The sequence below is a fragment of the Elaeis guineensis genome, chromosome 5 (genome assembly GCF_000442705.2).
Source record: "Elaeis guineensis isolate ETL-2024a chromosome 5, EG11, whole genome shotgun sequence".
Lineage (NCBI taxonomy): Eukaryota > Viridiplantae > Streptophyta > Magnoliopsida > Arecales > Arecaceae > Elaeis > Elaeis guineensis.
Window position 1 is genome coordinate 128,197,402 of NC_025997.2, and position 23,901 is coordinate 128,221,302.

Genomic DNA, 23,901 nt, shown 5'->3' on the forward strand with positions numbered 1-23,901 from the left:
AGATTGGGACATCTATATAAGCTAGTGGTTCTATGATTTAATGAAATTTATTTTTTTCAGTGAAAAATTTGTTGATGAATTGCTTTGAATTGGTAGAGATTTGCAAGTTAATGACATCAAAATATTTTAATTTTTTGAGATGGAACAAGCAAGATGGAAAAATTTACAGCATATAAGAATTGATCAGATTAAACATTCACAAAGAAATCTTAATTCACTAACATTTTCATAGTTTATATTCGATATTGAGGATTAATTCAGTCTTCCACAATATGTAATTTGCTTACGATTCAAGTGAGAAATGTAGTTGTCGAAGCAATCAATATTGCATTTATTGAAATTTATTCAATGCAAAGCATTGGAGTGTTATAAATGACAAATCATTAGAAATTTGTAAAGAGAAGTATTTGGAAAGTATATATAATAAAAGACCTATTTTAGCTCATCCTTGTTAAGTATATGCATTGGTGTTCTCATTTTGGCTTTGACATCAAAACAAAGTAAAATTGATCTCCATATGAGCTTTGATCTAATTTTCGGTATACAAGTCGTCATAGATGAAACATGCTAGCTTGATCGGATACTGAAATGCTCTCTTAACATTGCATGTTCCTATCAAAACATAAAACTCTTTTTGGTATATATGTGCATAATTCTATCAAAAAGGGATGGATTGTGTGTTTATATTTTTGATCAAAAAGCCCAAAAAAAAAAGGACTTAATTTTCTAACTGCATATATATTTGCCAGTTTAATTGTCTTAGCATGTATTTTCTCCCCTGTTTGATGATGTTACGAATAAGAAGAGAAGTGCCATGTGATGGTGGTGAATGACATATGTTTTAGGGTTAATCTAAATTTTAGGCATGACTTGATTCACAACATGAGAAGCAATGATCTATGCTTAATATAATCAATAACATCTCCAATCCAAACCTAATCTAACTCATCACAAGGACAAGTAAGATGATCTATACCCAGCTCGCTCACTTCTTATCAGAAATTAATGACTCGCCAAGTCATGCTAGTGTTATGGGCTTCATATTTCCTCAAGCATTCATGCAGCACTTAAAGAAGTTTTGCCTATCTGTTGATCTACTATTTTAGCCGCTCAACATAGAACTCTTAGAAGAGAAGAAAGAGAGAGAGAGTGAGAGTTTGGGAGAATGGAGAGTGATATTTCACGAGAGAACTTTGTTTGATTGTTTATCTGATGAGATCTTTCTCCTCTATAAACCTTACCATGTATAGTGAATGTTTAGGATATGTAAGTGTTACATTATGAATAGTTAGAATTATTCTGGTTCCTTCCATAAAAGTTTAGAAAAACATTTAGCTTTCTTGCTAAATTTTTAGATTTATAAGTGTTGCGGCCAATCCCCTCGTCGCCTGGTCGCCGGGAACGAGCGCCTGCAAAAAAGGAAGTCCACACTGATCGGAGGTGGCTCCGGCGGGGACCCTCCGACGGTCAAGTCAGAGAGGTGACTGGGCAACAGTGAAATGCAGACAGAGAGCTCTGAGAAAGAGAGAGTGAGGGGGAGGAGCGAGCCTGCGTATGTGAGGGGGGGACGGGCGGATCGATCCCTTGCACTGTTGCCTTCCCTGGTATATATAGTGGAGCCAGGTATGGCGCCGTCATTAATGGCGCGGACAAGTGAGGAACTGTCAACTCACTGTGGGCTGTCAGAGCCGCCGTGAAAACGTCATGTCGCCGTGTAGCCGTCTAATCACCAGGGTTGACCCGGCTCTCGGCGGGACAATGCCCCTAGGTAACTGCGCCGCATGTCCGTGTCAGAGCTGACAACGTCTGGCGGCTGTACGGCGGTTGGAGGAGCCGACCGACCCAAAGTCGGTAGCCAGATAAGTGGTGTCGGGTCCCTCCATTGGTCGGCGAGCATCATGTAAGTCAGCCATCGAACCTCGGGGTTCGGTCGGTCGGGATGGACACGCCCGACATACCCCCGGTCGGCAACGGGCCGTTGGACGGCCGGCGGTTAGCCGCTGATGGCTTCCGTCAGTCGGTCGCCCCGACCGATGATCGGTCGGCCTATCGGCCAGTCGGAGTCGTCCAACGGAGGCGGTCAGGCCGCCAGGCGGTCGGGCGGTCGGGCCGTCCGGTCGGTCGGGCCCTCCGGGCAGTATGTCGGGCCCTACGGCAGTCGGTCGGGCTCTCTGGTCGGTCGGGCCTCCCGGCAGTCGGTCGGGCAGCGGGTATTCCCCAACAGTTGCCCCCCCTTCACTCCCAAGTCGGGTGGCGGTCTGGCCGAGGCTTCCATTCGGGCAGCATGGTGGGGGCGCCGGCTCAAACTCCAGCGTGCCGTCGCTGCCAGTACCGTCGGTCGGGACAGCTGATCGGGGGAAAGCCCCGATGGAGCCCGAGGAGGAGGAAACAAAGAAAAACTGGTTCTTCCATCCATGAATGGACGATGGAAGACCAGTTATGAAAGCAAGACCCTTCCGAGGGTTGAAGAGCCACCACCCTCGGGCTTTGGGGTGGGGTCGGAGCACAAAGAAGGCCCGAAAGAGTGAAACGCGGGGGTTGGTCGGCAAGAGCTGACACAACAGCGCGAAAGAAATGATTAACCGAACAGAGTTCGGCGCCAGTTGCGCCGGACAGAGTCCGTAGTAATCAAGCAGATTCCGGACGAACTCCGGAATCGGAAGTCGAAGACCCGCGCGAAGGTCTTCAACGTACAGCGCCAGATCGCCAGGCGGAGGGTTGTTGACCCGACCGCCGGCCCCTGGAGCGGAGAGCCGAAACTGCTCCGGGATGCGATAGTGCTCCCGAAGCTGATCGACGTTCGGCCCCGAAAGCGAGGAGACCTCATCTTCCGGAGCCGATCGGGAGTCGTCGGTCGGGTTCCCCGACCGAGCTCCCTAAGTCGATTTCCTGGTCATTATGCAGGGACCGAAAGAGAAGAAAGGAAGGAAGAAGGAAAAGGGGGGACCACGAACCGGATGGACCCTCCGCAGGTGAAGAAGAGCTCTGCCCGCGACGACTGAAAAATCGCCCGGACAGAGTTTCCCCAGCGAAATGTTGCAAATGTGGGTCAGGGTCCGGGAGGTCCTATATATATAGGGCCGACCGACGGCCGAGATCCTTCCGCGCCGATCGAAGACCTGCAGATGCGCAACGCGTGGCGCCCACCGGTTGGCGGAGGATTCGGCACGCCCCGCCCCGGGACGGCCGCACCGCCCGCATTTAATGCCGGAGGGGGCGCCGGCCAACCACCTTGACACGCGGCACGCGGGGCGCGGCCCTGCATTCACGCACCCGCGCCGGTTCGCGTTCCCGATGGGACGCCTGACAGCGGCCCTCTCTTCCGCGATCGGCGCCGAATATCCGATCGACTGACGCCGTATCGTCCGGCGCCCGATCTTCTGACACCGACGTAACGACTGACGACGGCAAGACGTGGCGTCTGACGCCGACGTGACCTCTGACATCGACTGGACGTCCGGATCGCTGAGCATTCATGAGGCGTCTGACATCGGACCATCCGACAGTACGGCCGGATCTACACATACGACAAATCCACTCCCAGTCGTCCGGGATTGCTGCCCGAATGGAAGCCTCGGCCAGACCGCCACCCGACTTGGGAGTGAAGGGGGGGCAACTGTTGGGGAATACCCGCTGCCCGACCGACTGCCGGGAGGCCCGACCGACCAGAGAGCCCGACCGACTGCCGTAGGGCCCGACATACTGCCCGGAGGGCCCGACCGACCGGACGGCCCGACCGCCTGGCGGCCTGACCGCCTCCGTTGGACGACTCCGACTGGCCGATAGGCCGACCGATCGTCGGTCGGGGCGACCGACTGACGGAAGCCATCAGCGGCTAACCGCCGGCCGTCCAACGGCCCGTTGCCGACCAGGGGTATGTCGGGCGTGTCCATCCCGATCGACCGAACCCCGAGGTTCGATGGCCGACTTACATGATGCTCGCCGACCAATGGAGGGACCCGACACCACTTATCTGGCTACCTACTTTGGGTCGGTCGGCTCCTCCAACCGCCGTACAGCCGCCAGACGTTGTCAGCTCTGACACGGACATGCGGCGCAGTTACCTAGGGGCATTGTCCCGCCGAGAGCCGGATCAACCCTGGTGATTAGACGGCTACACGGCGACATGACGTTTTCACGGCGGCTCTGACAGCCCACAGTGAGTTGACAGTTCCTCACTTGTCCGCGCCATTAATGACGGCGCCATACCTGGCTCCACTATATATACCAGAGAAGGCAACAGTGCAAGAGATCGATCTGCCCGTCCTCCCCCCACATACGCAGGCTCGCTCCTCCCCCTCACTCTCTCTTTCTCAGAGCTCTCTGTCTGCATTTCACTGTTGCCAGTCACCTCTCTGATTTGACCGTCGGAGGGTCCCCACCGGAGCCACCTCCGGTCAGTGTGGACTTCCTTTTTTGCAGGCGCTCGTTCCCGACGACCAGACGACGAGGGGATTGGCCGCAACAATAAGGAATTCTGCAAGTCTTCTTTCAACAATGAAGGATGCGTGCCTAATTTTACGAGACTTTGATGTTATCTTTATAGAAGAGCCTCCAAAAGTAACTTGGACCGGAACAACTCAGACCCGGTCGAAGTTAGCCCCCAAGCAACTTGAACCGGGAGTTCTATAATTGTTTGCATGTAATGTGATGGAACTCGACCCATATAACTCGTGCTCGAGTCGGCGATGGGAAAAACCCCAGTTGGTCTCCAAATAGAAAGAAACCCTCACTCCATTCCTTCTCCTCGCCAGGGATTAGGAGAAACCCAGGAACCGAAACAAGGCCGGAGGCCTGCTCCATTTCCCCCCCCCATCTTCTCCGTCTCTCTCCATCGATCAGAACTCAGAGGAACGAGGAGGGCGGCCTCTATCTTCGCCTCTTGTCCTTGCTGAACGCCGCCAGCGATGCCTCCGAAGCGCCAGCCCTCTAAGTCGGAGCTCGCCAAGAAGCAGAAGGTCGTCGAGGACAAGACCTTTGGCCTCAAGAACAAGAACAAGAGCAAGAATGTCCAGAAGTACGTCCAGAGTCTCCAGCAGTCCGTCCAGCCCAAGCCCGATCCCTCCAAGATCGCCGCCAAGGTTTGGGTTTCCCATCCCTTGCCTTCATCCCCTCTCTAATCATCCCGTAAAACCCTAAAATTCCATCTTTAACAAAGATATATATATATTTTTAATAATCCTGAGCAGAAGAAGAAGGAAGAGGATAAGGCAAGGGACAAGGAGCTGAACGATTTGTTCAAGATTGCCGTCAGTCAGCCGAAAGTCCCAGTTGGTACGATATGTTTTGTTTTGGATCCGTGGGTGTTGCAGGCACTGGTTGCGCTTGCCTTTTTGATTTTTTTTTAATTTATAGCATTACTGTTTCGTTGATTGATTTTGTTGGATTTGATTAGGTGTTGATCCCAAGTCTATACTATGTGAGTTCTTCAAAGCCGGGCAGTGTCAGAAAGGGTTTAAGTGCAAGTTCTCGCATGATTTAAATGTCCAGAGGAAGGGTGAGAAGATTGATCTCTATAGCGATCAGCGTGATCAGCCTAATGGTAGGAAGTGGATCCCTCTTGCCATAATTCCTATCTGCAATAGTTCTGTGTGTTATTTGGCTGTTCATTTTTTTTTTTATTTTTTTAAAAATGTGACTCAGAGACTATGGAGGATTGGGATCAAGAGACATTAGAGAAGGTTGTGGAGTCGAAGAAGAAGGAATATAATCAAAACAAGCCCACTGAGATTGTATGTTACTTTGACTTTTCCCCAGTGGCATATGCACTAGATTATGCTAGTTAGTATGAAAGCTCGTTGAGGTGTTTGTTAAGAAAACAAGGATCATGTCAAGTGTGTTCTAATGCTTATCATAGCTCTCATTTGTTGGCAGCTGGTAAATTTTCGTTATCCACTAATCTTATTAGCAATTTTTGATTCTTTGTGCTTTCAATTATAACAAATTGAAGAAGAGTCCTATTGTTCTGATGGGATAGATATAATCTCTTTTTGTGTGGTTTCTTTGAACTTCTTTGAGAAAAGGTAATACCTATCTTGTTGAATCTCTTTGACGACTTAACCTACTTCTGTTCTTAAAGTAATGCTACTTCAAATCTTTGACTCAACTAAAGAAGTCAAGGAGTTTGAACGTTAAAAGGCAGGAAATGTGCTCGATGCTAACTTGTTCATGGCTTCAAGCCGTGCTAATAAAATTGGTCTGGAGGTAGTAAATTAGTAGAAGCTACAGACAATGTAATCCTTCATAATCACAAATTGACTGTTGTTGCTAACTATACTTTGTAAAGTCATGAAAAATATTAACTACTATCCCTTTCCAGTTTTGATATTTTGGAATGCGTTTCATTGTCATACTCACTTAGATACTCAAACATGAATATAGTTGCAGGAATAGCAGACATAAGCTCCCAAAGATGTATCTTTTTCATGTGCAATTTAACTAGAAATAAATGATCGAGATAGTTGCTATAATTTGGAGTGGTAGATAATTGATGCATCATTACAAAAGGATCTTAAGCCTCCCTGCATAGTGTCCAAGACAATGTTCTGTTATCGAATAATACATGCTCATGCTTTCTTTATATGGGCTTGTACAAATGAATTCCACTTATGCTTTGAACTGCAGAGTGGCTTCAGTAACCATGCAATCACATTGTCCTTTGGGGTACCACTTCCTACCACTTGATCTGCCATCAATGATCAGAACAGACATTTCTTTTGTGACATCCTTGTGCTGCACCAAATAATATTTAATACTTTATTAGACCTCTCAGGAAATATCAAAAATGCTGAGTACAAGTTTCCGCTCTTTATTTAATATCTCTTTGAATCCTCATGTACTATCATAAATTCAGACAATTCATATGTGTTGGTGGCCAGTGATTGCAACAATTATATGAGACTTGTGTGCCTCAAGGATTAGCTTTGCTATGGTTCAGCTTGCTCTAGCTCTTTTTTGCTTTTGGCCGATGTCTGGTCCAGGAATAATTCTGCCCCATAATAATATTTTCTAAGGCATGTGTTGCTTTATTTGAAATTGTATATTCTTTGATCTGACCCCTTTTTCATCTTCTTTAACAAATTCCTGCTTGGTTCCATTTTGTTTAATGCAGAAACATGGCTGTCTCCAATCATTCAACTTGCAATGTTGAACCTTTTTGGCCTCCATTTCCTCAATAATATGTACTTCATTCTGCTTTTCTGCCTAATACCTGTCAAATCATCTCCTATGTAGAATGCCTTTCTTATATCTCTTCATATGTCACATTTTTTTTTCTCGTTTTTCATTTTCTGTATCTTGATATAGTAGATGAGATCTTCCAAGTTCATCTCCATTTGGGTCAGACTGTAGATGTCCCATTACTTCTCAAATGGAGGGCTTCTTATGGCTGTTTTTCAATAATTACTGCTATATACTGAGCTAGTAATTTATCTTTAGAGTTTGCTCTGATGGCAACATCCTGCATAAAATATCTGGCCTGACAATAGCAGTGAGTACTTGTTTGCTTGAAGCAGGAGCAGATGTGGGAGTGTATTTGTATGCTGCTGTGGGAAATTATATTTCAAAAAAGTAGAGAATTTGAAATGCTTCGGAAGTCGGAAGTGGGTGGAAACCTTGCCCACATGTGGTACTCTGCTTAGGATATTTCAAATACGCTCAACCGTGCCTGGTGTCCGTTTGAAATATGCTCAACCTAAATGATACTTCTGATTCAATCTACTAGATTCTAGTGAAGTAGAGATGAAGGTGGATTGGTGGACCTTCTTGTGCTCAAATCATATTTTTCTGCCATTATTGTCCTTCCATGTGTTCCCCTGCATTCTTGGAAAAGCCTAAATATTACTAATAGGTTTCACAACAATCTGACAAATGCGAAGACAGATTTTGGCCCATTAACGTGCAAATCATGGTGTTTATAGGACATCCTTGCTAGAGGCATTGGAAGTTACATTATTGATGGAGACTCATGCACTTTCTTTATTTGGTTTGCTTTCTGCAATCACTATGTCTTCTGTGCATCCTTTTTTCCCCGATAACTATAAAAGTTCTATTTACTGATGTGTTAATATGAAGCTCCAGCTTGATGGATTTGCTATGTGCATGTTGTCTTTTTCTAAAACTATATTTTGAGAAAAGATGTTTATTTCAGTTGTTTGATACTTGCAATATTTGTGCAGCTTCAGCATTTGGTTAAAGACTATCTGGTAACAGTTTTATGTTTGTGCAGGTTTGCAAATACTTCCTAGAAGCAGTGGAAAAGAAACAATATGGTTGGTTTTGGGTTTGTCCAAATGGTGGGAAAGACTGCCACTACAGACATGCCCTTCCACCTGGCTATGTTTTAAAATCTCAAATGAAGGCATTATTGGAGGAAGAAACAGAAAAGATATCAATCGAAGAGGAGATTGAAAATCAGGTAGGTGCCACTCTGCAATTTACCTTTGATGATGTGGTTTTTAGGTTTTGTCTTTGTCCCAACTTTTGTAAATTTTCATAGTGATGTAATGCATTGTTATTGAGTCCAGGAATTTCTTAATTTTTAAATCCAAAACATACCAGACTACTAATCACATAATTGGCCATCTTCTCCTTCCTACAGCGTGCAAAAGTTACTGCATTGACTCCTCTTACTCCTGAATTATTCATGCAATGGAAAAAGAAAAAGATGGAAGAAAGAGAAGCTGGACTTGCTGCACAGCGGGCAGAGAGGGCTAAGAATGATCGCATGAGGTAATTTTCTTTACATTGTTTGTTGTTTAAAGGTTGCTTTCCTGTCATTGCAATAATTTAAAAACGATAACCCTTTCAGTGGTCGTGAGCTGTTTCTGTTGGATTCAAGTGTGTTTGTTGATGATGCTGAGGCATATGAGAAGTACCAAAGAGAAGAAGAATCTGATGCTTCCAAACAGAAGGTAATCTCTTGATTTTGTGTTTATTTATTTATGCATGTCTCAAATTATTGGAGAAATTAAGCCCAAAATACAACTGGTGTCAGTATTATATAGCATTACATATTTGAATGCTTGTTGGATTTTCTTGTTGACATAGATGGGTGAAGATGGATGAATTGGGTTTAGTTTAGTTTAGTAAATTTGAAGTTTACAGATATGCATGTCCATTAGTTACCATGCAAATGTTGTATATGCATCTTTTAGCATTATTGGAGTAAGGGAAAAAATATCTTAATTTGTATTGATGAAGATTTGGCACTTGACATTATCACTATTGCTCGGTGTCGGTGATATGATTTTGGTCATTTGTCGATGTGTGTATTCTCCTTGATGTTGTTTTTGTTGCAATATATGTTGCACAAATGGCATTTAAATGCTGGATGATATTGCATCTCAAAAGGCTTTATGATATACATTCTGAGTGGGAAAAGCTTTAATATTTTGGGGTAATGAGTGCATCAAATCTCCTTGTCCTGCATTTCACCCTCTATCCTCATGGTGTCGCCTGATGGCTATCACCATCCCTTTTTGCTGCCATCACTTAGCCGCTCAATCCATCTGACGCCTCCATCTCTTTCCCAGTATACCTATTTATTGCTTTGCATTATCATTACTCAGTGCAAGAAATTGTCCACACAAGCCCCACCCCCCCACTTCAGATAATCCTTCCCACCATCCCCACCTCCAATTGTCACTTACCCCTTTTCACTCCCTTCTGAAACAGTTGAAAGGTGGATGTGGAAAAGCAGTTGGATTATTTTAGGTACTGGAGGGGTTGAGGGAATGAGTGTTGGTGAAAGGAGGTAGCAGGAAGGGATGGCAGTAGGAATGGCTCCATGAGGAGTGGGTAAATGTGTATCATAGCTCAAAGGTGGGTCAGAGAGAAAGAAAGTAATGAATGAAAAATTACCAAAAAGGCAAAAACTTATTGTGGTTCAACAAAAACTTCTCATTGAAAAGCTAATAAGCACATTCCATGGTCAAAATTTTCTTATCAAAATATTCCTTATTAGATCTCTCTCTCTCTCTCTCTCTCTCTTGTGCGTGCGGCATGCCAGCGCCACACTCATGCGGAAGTGATTTCTACCTAAACTACCTATGGTAGTCAGATAATTAAGGATATGATTAAGCTTGTGCTGAATGGTTATGGTATCTTGTCTTCATCCTAGATCAGAGGATCAGCTAGTGATAGTGAGACATCACCTGCGGTCTGTGGTTGAATTGGGGTTATCATGAAGTCTCTAAGTGGTTAATCATGTAAGAATATTTATTTAGTTTCAGTTCTTTCAAATAAGTAAGCTAACAGGTTGTTGATTGGGACCCAAATTTAAAACCTATGATTAATTATCTTCTGTAGCAGAGTGTAGCATTTACATGCAAAATGAGCATATGGGAAAAGTCATTTATAAACACACAGAGCTGCATCATCATCAAAAGTTTGAGCTTCTAGTTCACTCAAAGAAACGAAAGAAATGTTTCATCAAATTTCAAGTTATTAATAATCATGTTATATGTATATACCAAGAATCCGTACCTGAACCTGGATTGAATTCTAAATAAACAACAGCTTTTTGAACCTTTTTTTTTTTTCTGAACTAGGGCTAGTTAAGATACTTCCAACTCATAACAAGATTGGTACTCTCAAAGAACTGAATGATGTCATCCAACCAATCTAATATGCATATGATTAAAGTCAAATTAAATGATTACCAGATGACTCATCTAACGTTCATATGAATAACTAATTAATTAGATGCGCTCTCTTAAACACCAATTAGTATTTTTATACAACAGAAAATATCACAATAATATTCTACTTAGATTAGTTGCAGCCTCCCTTATAGATCTGCCCAAGCTTTGCTAAAGTGTTTGCAAAGTTATGGCTTTTCATGCCTTTATTTGAAATGCTCAAAGTTTGAAATACTCATCTTGACCTATGTTGTCGTGAACTTTGTTACCCCAATTGTAGCCCCTGTTCTTGAGCAAGTTCTAAAGGTGGAGTGGCATGTATTATTTTTGTATGATCCCTCTTGTGATTCCATGTTCTTCATCAAACTCCTTTTATGTACTCTTATCACCAAATGGCTGTATTCTTCTTGCAAATTCATACAAGATGATTTTGTAGTATCATTTGAAACATAAGCCAGGGACAACTTATTAAGCTGGAAGAAGGTGATAACACCAAATCTTTTATATCTACATGTCTGTATCATTTGATGTGGGAGGAATGCACCAAGTTCTGGTAATTGATCATTTTGAGTTCTTATCTTCTAAAATTCTCTTTGCAATGCTTTGTGAGAAATATGTGAATAGAAAAATTACCTTCAGAATGCTGTTTCCAATGGATGGAGCAGTTGTGCCTCATCAAGAGTAGAGTTTGTTTGTTGAATGTATTTAGAAGAAAGTATTGCCATAACTTTGCTATCGAAGATGCATTAACCTGTTTGTCATGTTGCATAGTAATAGTTGATAGCCATATACCCCACTTCCTCCTTCATGAGATAGGTGTCTGAGTGTAATGTCAGCATATCCTTGATAGCAAAAATGCCATTTTTTAATAGATGACAAACAAATATTGTCAGCATATTTGTTCCTTGTCAAGAGTTAGATTAGGTAGACTAGGACACCAGCCATTGATTTTATGTTCGGTCATGCGAGGTTGGACATTTTGTTCCAAGTTTTTTACAAGATATTTTCATGGAGTGTTTCTCGTTTCATGACTTTGATGTAAAATATGAGTCAGGCATGTTGTTATGTTTATACTTTGTAATCATGACAGTATCTCAGTCTGCTTTCTTTTGAATCTAACAATTTTGCCAAGTTGTATATGAATTCTAAGTTAGTCTGAATGCTTGTGATCTATTGTATATTTTTTTTTCTTAATAATATTAGTCTGTGTTCCACTTTCTGATGGTGATTGTTCAGATTCTTGTTCAGCTTATATGAGTCTCTAGACAATTTTTAGTTGTAAACCTTTTAGGCAGGCCTTGTTAATTACAACTTGTAAGATCAAAGTTCACATGTCCAAGGAAGAAGAGAAACGTGGAATATGATGTTCTGGGTTGTACAGAAGACTGAGAAAGTTGATTCATTTGACAAGCCCTTGCAGTCTTGCCATAGAATTCTTTGATTTTTTTTTGATATATGTTTATTAAATTGTTGGTATACCACTTGCTAATTCTTCTGGATGTAATATAGTATGAGAAGACAGTTGTTATCATGGAACAATAGAACATCTTTGGTTGCTCTGGTGGTTTATGGCTTTTAAAGCTCTTCTTGACCTTCCTAGCAAATAGACTTTGTGAACCTTCAAATTCTGTTGTAGTTAGTATAATACTTCAGATGTAGAACTGCTTGAATCAGCGATTAGATTTTGTGTATCAAATTTGTAAGTTTTGCTGCCATGAATGTTTTCTGAATATATACTTCTTTTGAGATAGTTGATGATTATCTAAAAATTATTGTATTGATAGCTTGAGAATATCAATCCATCATTATGATTATTTAGCATATGTGTTACCATACAATATTGTTATTATTCTTGCTCTTGGAGTCTGGGGTTATGGAGATGCGATTCAGCATGGGACTGGTCTCTATAAGTATTTGCAGAGCTCGTACAAAGGGTTTTAGAAAGACTTTAAGAGTTCTTCATGATTAGATTTCATTTTTGATGAGGTAGGCTTCAAGATATCTTTTAACTTGCACTAGCAAATAGCTTAGCAACATTCTCTGTACACATTTGCTACATTGATGATGTTAGAACGTGCTTATGTATTTTTCCTTGCCTGTAGGTGGAAAATGAAAATGGACATGAGGAGCCAAGTACATCAACTTCTATAGATGATAAGGATATCGAAGAAGTGCTAGTTGATGACGATGATGATGAATTGGATATTGATGAGCTAAATGAGCTGGAGGCAAGTCTATCTAAAATATCAATCCAGATCCGAGAGCCGGACATTAAGGCATCATCTTGAGAGGTGTCCAAGTATCTGCCAATGCCCAAATCTTGCATCTGCCTATGCTCCAGATGGAATCATCAGTAACAACATCTCTGCATTTTGAAATTCAAGGTATGAATATACCATTAGTTGCAGGATCGTTGTAGAGCATGAAGAAGGTGACTCGGCTTTGTTTTTGGCAAAGATGCTCCTGTGACCGGTCATTTTATTTTATTGAGTACGGTGTTAATAATAGAATCCAATTTAGCTTTGTTTGTGGAGGTGTCAGAGGAATTAAGTTTTGATGCCGTTTTTCCCAATTAAGCAAGATGATTGAAGTAGAGCATGGTGTTAAAAAGAGTGTCAAAGGTGTAGGTTGGTATCTTTTGAATAAACTCTTTTGTCGAATGCTAATACTTATGCAAGATACCTGATGCGTTGCCTTTTGTTTTGAATGTCATATTTCTCACAGATCCTACCGTCTTTGAGCGTCCCATCAGATCTAGGTTGAAAGAATTTTAAACGCGTAAAGTTAACTAAGTTGAATAACAGGAGCATGGCGCCCTACTTCTCTCTCTCTTTTTAAATGCAAGAAATCAGCAGGGTTGCCATTCGTAATAAGGTGCATGGGTGAACCTGAATCTATAACAATGTGTCCTGAATCTTTTTGATGTCAAATATCCCCATTAATTGTGGGCGCCTCTACCCGGTTTTGGCATGACCAATTAGAGAAGTTAGGTTATTCGTGCTTCTTGCCAGTTCATCGTACGTGCTAAATACTTTAGAATGAAAGTGAAAAATCTCTCTCTCTCTCTCTTATTTTTTTTTTTAAATGCAAGAAATCAGCAGGGTTGCCATTCGTGATAAGGTGCATGGGTGAACCTGAATCTATAACAATGTGTCCTGAATCTTTTTGATGTCAAATATCCCCTTTAATTGTGGGTTGGTTGGATTTAAATTTTTTTATTTGCAATTAAAAATGATCCTACCTGCAATAGCTTGCTGATGTTTTCTGTGTACAAAGCCAAATACATCAACTTCTGTTGATAAGGACGCCGAATGATGATGAATTAGATGTTGATGAGCTAAATCAGCTGGAAGCAAGTCTACCAAAACAACCATCCATATCTGAACCCTGGCATAGAGGCTATCTGCCCGTTTTGCCGATGGAGTCGAGGTCGATGACGTCTGTGCATTCAAAACTCAAAGTCATGAGTGTCCCATCAGCTGTAGCGATCATGGTAGAGTTAAGAAGGTGACTCAACTTTATTCCAAGCAAAGTCGCTCTTATGGCTGGTCATAATTTTGTTGAATGCAGTGTTAATCACATAGGATGGGGCTAAGCCTTGATATAATGGTGAGATTGCTCCATTGTAATACAATCTAGAGGTCCGGATTCAAGACATGTAAATAGTCCTATTCTTGTTATCATGAATAAATTTTGGATGGATCTATCTCTCATTTTTATCAAAATATAAAAATAACTTCTCTGCATAAATATGACCGCATATATTCGATCTTCTCTTGATCTCATAAGGGCTTGTGCATTGGGCCTTTCTTTTTTAGGGTCATAATAAAATTGGACTTTGATCGCTGAAGTTTGGATGAGCGGGGTTTGATGCAGCTCTTCCCAGGTAAGCAGTGTTATAAACCATGAAATAAAGGGGAGTTTTGAAAGGCCTAAATGATGATCTTGGATGAGCAAGGTTTGATGTAGCTCTTCCCGGTCAAGCAATGCTATAAAATGCGAAATTAAAAAGAGTTCTGAAAGGCCTAAACGTTGATCTTTCGGGCAAGTAGCTGTGCAAGACTAATATATTTATGCAAGATACCTGATGCATCCCGTTTTATTTTCAACATCGTTTTGCAAGTCCTTGGCCGGATGCTGCCATTGTCTCTGGACACCCATCAAGATCCAGGTCAATGGAGTGGTGATGTATTGAAGTTGCTGTTCACTGTTTTTTTATTGATAAAGATTTTCAAGTCCGGTCAGGCTACACTAGCAAAGTTGCACGGAGAAGCATCATACTTAGTGGAGTTCTCTCCAATTTAATGCTAATTGATGTTGCAATATTGACCATGCCTGCTTTTCTGACATTGTTTATATTCTGGAAGCTTTGACTATTTTGATGATTGGATTTTTGTTTTTTAATATACAGAAAATCTTGGAGATAAGCATTAGGATTGTCAACACAAAATTGCCAGTTTTTACACTTTATTGCTATAATAATAATAATAATAATAATAATAATAATAATAATAATAATAATAATAATAATTATTATTATTATTATTATTATTATTATTATTATTATTTTGATGACAAGGGAAGCAAATAACCAAAGAAAGTCTAGAATTAGGTCATGGCTGACAAGTGGCAAGAAACTGCTTGCGAAGCCATAAACTACCTTTTTTTCGGTAAAAAGCCATAAACTACCTTTAAATTTATTATTTGGCATCAGGCTCCTCCTTATGATTTCACAATCCCCTCACCAGGGGCTCCCGATGTGACTGCCGCCCCTTTTTATCTCAAGAAATTTAGCTCCTAGAATTAATTCCTGGCATAAATCTTTTGGCTTGAGATTGAGAGGAATGGAGGCAGTAGAACAATCTCACAAAGAAAGTTCTCCGGAGCAATACATTCTGGAGTCCATCAACCATTTGTGTCCTTTGCTTCTTTTTTCTTCCCCTAATTCTATGTAATTAATATCAGAAACCTTTCCATAAATAACATAGAAATAATAAAAAAGGAACAGACAAAGATCTAACAAAGCCGCTGAAGCTCATGTAAGAGAGGGAAACAAGCATCATTAAGGAATGTTAATTTTACAAGCACACCTCCTCCGAGACCTACATAAAAAAGAGAGATCTCAGAGGTTATTGCCAGAACCCAAACCCCCCTAAACCTCACTCTGATACTTCCAAAAACAACAGCAACAGAGAAAGCCACACCTATGTTACAGTTCTTCTAAAACCAAAGATAGAGATTCCAAATAGAGAGAGAGAGAGAGAGCTGGGCCTCTGTAGGTTATTTAAAAAAACACAGCTACAGAGATCCAAAGAAGTCCCACTTCTCTGCTGCAAATAAACAACAGCAGAGTAACAGCTGGGCTAGATTAATCCATCCACCAGGATTCAGGAATAGGGATTCTCTTCGGATTGGGAGCGGCCGGCCGCTGAGCCCACCTCCCGGTCCTCCCGCTCCCCCTGTCCTTCCTTCCGACGACCGCCTCCAGCCATGGAGGTGATGGCCGAGACAACTTCTTCGGCGATCCTGATCTTAATCTGGCCCCTCCTCGGGTAGGGATTACCCGTGGACGTCTTTTGGGGATACTTGGGATCTTTTTCACTCGCCATCCTGTTATTCTCGAGAGAATTAAAGAGGAATAAAGGAATAGCGAGGAGACTGGGAAGGAGAGACGAAGGGGCGAAGTGGCCAGGGTTGCCTTTTTATAGCCACGAAGAAGGACGCTTCCTTCCATGCCAAGTAGTGTGTAAATTAGCTTCTTTTCTTTTCTTTAAATTAGATTAAATTAAATGACTAAATCCTCCCTTCCCCCAGAAAAAAATTGAAATGGAGCACACCGTCTTATCGAACTGAATAATATAGCATAATTAATAATTAAATTGTACCGGTTTTCAAATGCACAGGGATTTATTATACCTAATTTTTTAGAAGATTTTCTTCGATAAAAAATACTTTTTTTTTTTAAGACATCAATTTTTACTTTATTTTATTTTTATTTGATCACAATATTATAAATAATAGCAAAACATCTTAGTAATTAATAAAATATTATAAAAAATAATAAAATGATATAATAACCAACGAAATGCCGTAGAGAATAACAGAAAGTAATAATAATCAATAAGATATATAAAAAATAATTAAATATCATAATAAATAATGAATAACAAAAAATCATAATAATCGATAAAAAGTAATATAAAGATAAAAAAAATCAAATATATTGTTCAGAATGTTGTAGAAGAAAGAAATAAAATTATTATTACTTTCTAATGCTTTATATGACTTTTTATTGAGTCCTATGATATTCTGAATAATGGTATGATATCCTATTACTTGATATGACATTCTATATCAATAATATTATTTTTTGATAATTGTTCATAAAATGTAAAAGAATGTCATATCATTATTATGATATTCTGTTATTTTCTATGATATCCTATTGATTGTTATGATATCCTGATTAAATTGGAATAAAATAGAATAAAAAATAATTTAAAAAAAATAATATTTTTGTTAAAGATAATTTGAAAAAAATTAAACAGTATTAAATCATTATGACATTAAAAACTGATGCAGTTCTATTATTAATTGTGTTACGTAGCCTGATCCGGTGAAGCAATATGTTCCATCTTAATTTTTCTCTACCGAAGATGATACATAAAAAAAAAAAAAATGTAATGATATTTGGTAAACCACACAACCTGCAGGGCGGTGTGAGCGAGTGTCAAACGTGGCGTGCGCGTGGGATGGATAAGAGTACGCGTCTATCGACAAACGGTGACTGCATCACCAAAATTAGTTAGTGTTTGGATTAATGGGTAGCTGTCTCTTATGTTTTCTCTCCAGAAAACTGATAAGAGGTCGGCTTTTATGAACCAATCTTTGTCATTAGCCGGCCATGGATCGTTCCAAGCATTTGGTACATTTCTTGGACGTTTGAACCTTACTGTGATGGTCTGGAGTTACATGTGAATACTGTCAAAGATTCACAAGTTTGCTATATGTCAATTATAGGATTAATTGTCAAAAGACAAACCTTGTTAACAAAATCTTAAATATTTTCAGAGCCTATATCTCATGATTATAAAGCATGAATCCTGTTTTTTCTTCTTGTTGATCCAGCTGCTTCACAAAGCTCTTGAATAAATATATCGAGTATCATCTACTATCAAAATGTTTTGGAGATCATCTGGTAATACAGAGGAAGTATCCCAAATTTCAGCTCTACTATGATCACCCACATAGCCATCCAATCAGCCGTTCAGTTAGCGTATATGTTAAGTATGATTAATTACGCTTGAAATCATGCTCAAATTAATTATGAACCTTGTTGAGTTGCTTTAGGAATCATGAAAATTTTCTTGTGAATATTGGCTAAAGACATTTATCTTAGCTAGACGTGAATCTCAAAAGATGATTAATTTAATACAAAGGACTTCGTGTCTACATTCTTAAGATGCATCAAATAATTGAAGATCTCCAAGGATTGCCTCTTTGAATATCTTGTGGATCATGGCAAGGTTCTAATTTTTAGAGGAAAAGGGTAATCTTTTGTATTAGTCCAACCGGCAGATATGGCCCACCAAGTTGTTCCGTCTTAATGTGACCCTGGAGGCAGAGAGCGATGAGTGCGAACTTCAAGGGATAAAGCAAAAGAAAAGTGAAGACGGGAGACCCCACCACCATGAATATATATATATACATACACATCATCTATCGGGTGGTTGCTTACTTATGCCAGCTTGAGCATGTCCCATGTCACTCGTCTTGACCTCACATCCCACCCAGAAATGACGTCATTCAATTTTCCGCCCTGCTCACCGCCCAAGTTGCCTCGGATAAGATGTTCAAGTTCAATGAATGGTCCGCCCTTCTGACAAAGATTTCTTTCCTTCGCACAAATCTATGCTTTTATACAAAGCATGATCTAAAAATTAATATCATAAAAGAAGAACAATTATTCTTTCACACGAAAGATTCAATCCGAACCTTTAGCTTGGCCCTTCGTATGACGCTCATCTTTTGTGTACCTGGATTGTACTTTTTGCGCTAAAGAAGGATTCACCTTCCTTCGTGCAAAACCACCATTGGAGCGTCATCCACTGCATGATCCCAAAGTGGTCCAAACGCACATCATTCATCTCTTGCATCACCCTCAAAGCAAGCAATGGATGATCCAATGATGGACTCGAGCAAAGAAAGGATTCACCTTCCTTTGCATGAAAGATGCAACCCGACTTTCGGCGCTAGGAAGAGAATGAATTGATCACTCCCAGCAATATTTTTTTTATAGAGATGAAAGTGATATGGATGATGTTCATCTGGATATAATTTTATATCCGAATCAATTCAAATATGAACAGAAACTTGATGATTCGACTAATATCCATATCTATATTTATAAAAAAAAATAGATATGGATATGGACAGATAACCGTTCGATCCGTATCCGAATTTATCTGTAATCTTATATAATTTTATATAGTACTTATTAATTTTTTACAAAAATATACAAGCATATAAACATGTTTTTAATATCTATATTTATGTGATGACTCAAGCTAAAAAAAAAAAATAGGAAGGAAAAAACAGGGGAGAAGACTCCTGAAGGGAGTCTTCTTCCTCCTCTCACCGACTCCCAATCGGAGTCGGAAAGAGCCCCCTCCGGCTCTATTTAAGGAGGAGAAACCTTCTCTCTCCCTCTCACCAAAGATCCGAGATCCAGTCGGCGACAATCATCGGAAAAACCACCGCGGAGATCCGTCCCTGTGCTGTCCTTCTTGCTCATCGGAAAAGCCTCACCGGCATCGAAGGTAAGCCTCTTCCCCCTTCGTCTCTCTCCTCCTTTCTTCTCGTACCGTTGTGCATGCTTGTCGGCGACCGAAGTCGTCGGATTTCTTTGAGAAAAATGGGGGGGTTTTCCAGTTCCGTTGGGTGTTTGGGTGTCGGTGGCCGCCGTCGGTCACCGACTTGGCCCTCCTCTTGCCGCTGGATCGCCCTTCCTGCCGACGGTCGCTCCATGCCGGCTGTGCCGTCGGTCAGAACTCCAATGAGGGGATTTGAGATCCCCTGTTTCGGTCCAAAGCAACCCACGGGAAGAAGAAGAAAGAAAAAAAGAAAAAGAAAAAGAAAAGAAAAAGAAAAAAAAAGAAAGAGAGAGAGAGAAAGAGAGGGAGACTTTCTCTCTCCACACTCTCTCTCTTAAATTTGTTAGGATTTATTAAAAAAATATATATATATATATATATATAAATAAATAATAATAATAAAATAAAATAAAAAAAATCCTGGATGCTGTCATCTAGTCAATCCGTGTCAGAACATTAGATTTTAAAATTTTTTATTATTTTTATTTGATAAAATTTTGATCAAAAATATGATATTTGATGTACCAGGTTTGGAGAAAGATTTTTTAGATTTTTGGAATCCCTAATTTAGATTTTTGTTTTAAGATAAGTAGTATTTTACTTTTATTGAATTTATCTAATAAATTATAAATTTGAATTATATAAATTTATGACATGCTTGTGATTGAAATTATTTGATCAAATTAATTGTGATTGAAAATAATTATTAAAAATTATTTATGATTGAAGATATTTGTTGCAAATTATTATGATGATGTATGATCATAAAGAATAATATGATTGATTTACTTGAATATCACTTATTTATATTATTTTTAAAATAATATATGAATTGAAAGATGATATGAATTGACAATCTGACTATGTAAAGGATCCCGTCAATGGGGACATATACGTTGGCAAATGATTTATCCTGAGGATTTATGTCGCCAGTGAGACCAGCGACATGTCGCCAGAGAGACCAGCGACAAACTGCTAGCGAGACCAGCAGTTTCGAAGGACTTACTACCAGATGATTCACAGTCTACCGCAAGAAGATATACGGTATTATGACTCTGCCACAGGAAAAATATGGTCATAGTCATGGTTGATAAGAAGAAACTTAAGAATTTGGTGAATTCAAGATGATAAGCATAATTTAAAATTATATTATTTTATATATGATTGATTGTGTGATGAATTAAATTATGAATTCATAAATTTACATATTGTTATGTTATTATCAGTAAATCGATATGTACAGTATTATTGCCTGATTTATTCAGTTAAAGGTATACACTGCTTACTAGACTATTTAGCTCATGATGAGTTTTATATTTTTTTTACAGATCCAGAAAATTAGCATGATACGGGATTTCGGTTGGGAGAGCGATTAGAGATGGAGATTAGCTCATTTGATTTAGGATTTTCTTCAGAATTGATGCAAGACTTTTATTTTAAGTGTTGACTTTGTCGGACAATTATTTTTCTTTTGATACTGAGTTTTGATTTTGTTATTTGAACTAAGGTTGATCATTAAAATTGAAAATTTTTTTAGTTTTATGTGTAAGATATCATGATGAGATGCCTTACATGCTTATGAAAATTTTTTTTTTTGAGTATGCGGTAGTTGTCATGACCTTCGACTCACAATCTCGGATCGGAGGCGTGACAATTAATATAGTATCAGAGCATAAGTAGATAGATAAAGACATGTAGAATAGAATGAGCGAGTGATGGGTAGATATTAGAAATTTAAGAGGTTAGTTATGATGATTATGATCTGACCTGTCTTAAGTAAGTTTATAATTTTATTAAGGATAAGTTATCATCTCAAATTTGTCATAGATCAATATGCCTCCACGATGAATGAGGAATACTCAAGGAGCGGTAGGAGGAACATCAAATCTACTTGGTGATAGCACTCTCCATTTGAATAGCGGCACATCTCAGCAAAAGAGAATCATTGACCCTACTGAAAATACTCCGACAATACAGGAATAATCGAACATGACTCAACTAATGCAAACTCTGATCGGAGTAGTCCAAACACAACAACAGTTACTTCAACAACAAGCGCAGCCACATCAGCATCCTCCACCGACATCTGGACATGGAGAACATCCGATGCAGAGAAACAATATCGTCGAGTTTAAGAAGCTAGCCCTTCTAGCCTTTAAAGGGACCATCGAGCCACTGGAAGCTGATAACTGGATTATGAAAATAGAGAAGGCATTCACCGTGCAAGAATGTCACGATGATGAGAAGATCCGATACACAGCATATCTATTACAAGGTGAGGCATACAACTGGTGGCGTATATTTGAACAAAAATATGAACACGATAGAATACCACTCACTTGAGAGAGATTTTGAGATGAATTCTTTGACAAGTACTTTCCTCGAAGTGTCAGAAAGAGTAGGAGTTCATTCATCTGAAACGAGAAAATAGATCCATTGCAGAGTATGAAGCTAAATTCATGGAGTTAGCCAAGTTTGTTCCAAGATTAGTTGAGATTGAGCAAGACAGAGTGCATAAATTTGAAATGGGACTGAAGATAAAAATTAAAAAATAAATTATACCCTATGAGTTAACTATTTATGCCTCAGTTGTGAATAAAGCTCTAATAATTGAGAGAAAAATTAATGAAGCACATGCAGAGAGAGAATAGAATCAGAAGAAGAGAAATAGGTTTGGTGGAACTCAAGGATGAAATCAGAATAATAAGGATCCAGCAAAGAAGCCAGCAAATGATAAGAATCGTGAGAATAAGACGGTTAGATGTTCGAGATGTGGCCGAAGAGAGCATGAGTCTTCCAATTGCCCATGGAATACTGATTCTTGTTTTAGCTGTGGATAGAAGGGACACAAAATTGTAAATTACCCCCAGAGGAATGAAAATAGATCCACACAAATAAAGGATGGAGGTCAAAGGCCGAAAACTCAAGGAAAGATCTATGCACTCACACAACAGGATGCTCAGGCCTCTAATATTATGGGGACAGGTATCATTCCTGTATCTGATATTTATGCTTCAGTTTTGTTTGATTCTGGTGCTACGCACTCCTTTATATCCACTACTTTTATTAGACAACATGATATAGTATGTGAACCTATGAAAATTAAATTATATGTTAAGATATCAGTAGGTAGTATTTTGAGTACTGAAAGTGTGTGCAAGTCATGTAGTATCAGAATAGGAGAAAGAGAATTACCGACAAATTTGGTGGTCCTAGATTTGCATGATTTTAATGTCATTCTAGGAATGGATTGGCTTGCTACTTATCATGCCTCTGTGGATTGTCATGGAAAGAGAGTGAACTTTCAAATACCGAAAGAATTAACATTCAATTTTGCTGAAAATACAGGAACTATCCCTCCACGTATTATTTCATTTGTGCAAGCTAGACAGATGCTAAGAAAGAAATGTAGAGATTATCTAGTATCAATAAAAAATATAGAATATGATGAATTGAGGTTACAGGATATTTCTATCGTAAATGAATTTTCAGATGTATTCATTGATGATTTATCCGGACTACCACCAGATAGAGAAATTGAATTTACCATTGAATTGGCACTCAATACCGATCCGATTTTTAAAGCTCCTTACCGAATGGCCCCCATGGAGTTGAAGGAGTTAAAAGATCAATTACAGGATTTATTGGATAAAGATTTTATAAGACCTAGTGTGTCTCCTTGGAGAGCTCCAGTCTTGTTTGTGAAAAAGAAAAATGGTAGTATGAGGCTTTGTATCAACTATAGAGAGTTGAATAAGAACACTATCAGAAATAAGTATCCTTTACCTCGAATCAATGATTTGTTTGATCAGCTGCAAGGTGCATAATTTTTTTCAAAAATTGATCTTCGTTCAGGATATCATCAGTTAAAAATTAAAGCAGAGGACATACCAAAGACCGCATTTAGAACTCGTTATGGACATTATGAATTTCTAGTGATGCCATTTGGGTTAACCAATGCTCCAGCGACCTTCATAGATTTAATGAACAGAATATTCAAATCCTATCTTGATAAGTTTGTTGTAGTATTTATTGATGATATCTTGATATATTCAAAAAGCAAATTGGAGCATGAAGAACATTTACGGTGTGTACTACAAATATTGAGGAAAGAAAAGCTTTATGCCAAATTAAAGAAGTATGAATTTTGGTTGGACAAAATAGTCTTTTTAGGACACATCGTATCTAAAGATAAAATTTCTGTAGATCCAACAAAAGTGGAAGCTGTGATGTAGTAAAACAGACCTACAAATATTTTTGAGATTCGGAGCTTTCTGGGAGTGGCAGATTATTACAGATGATTTATAGAAGGATTCTCCCGCCTAGCTACATCTTTGACTCATCTTACTCAGAAAGGGGTTAAATTCGAGTGGACCAAAGATTGTGAA

General features: G+C 39.6%; 1 protein-coding gene across 1 annotated transcript; it reads left to right on the plus strand.

Annotated features, from left to right (window-relative positions):
• The first annotated feature begins 4,702 nt into the window (after positions 1-4,702).
• LOC105045789 (zinc finger CCCH domain-containing protein 11) lies at positions 4,703-13,347 on the plus strand. The gene is made up of 8 exons (XM_010924192.3): positions 4,703-5,081; positions 5,190-5,274; positions 5,396-5,542; positions 5,644-5,732; positions 8,228-8,416; positions 8,600-8,730; positions 8,810-8,912; positions 12,743-13,347. Exons 1-8 carry the CDS (start codon positions 4,908-4,910, stop codon positions 12,926-12,928), a joined length of 1,104 nt encoding a protein of 367 aa, XP_010922494.1. The 5' UTR covers positions 4,703-4,907; the 3' UTR covers positions 12,929-13,347.
• The last annotated feature ends 10,554 nt before the right edge of the window (positions 13,348-23,901 follow it).

Coding starts and splice junctions, on each gene's coding strand:
- LOC105045789 (XM_010924192.3), top strand. CDS start 4,908: ATGCCTCCGAAGCGCCAGCCCTCTAAGTCGGAGCTCGCCAAGAAGCAG. Junction 5,082..5,189: donor CCTCCAAGATCGCCGCCAAG/GTTTGGGTTTCC, acceptor AATCCTGAGCAG/AAGAAGAAGGAAGAGGATAA. Junction 5,543..5,643: donor TCAGCGTGATCAGCCTAATG/GTAGGAAGTGGA, acceptor AATGTGACTCAG/AGACTATGGAGGATTGGGAT.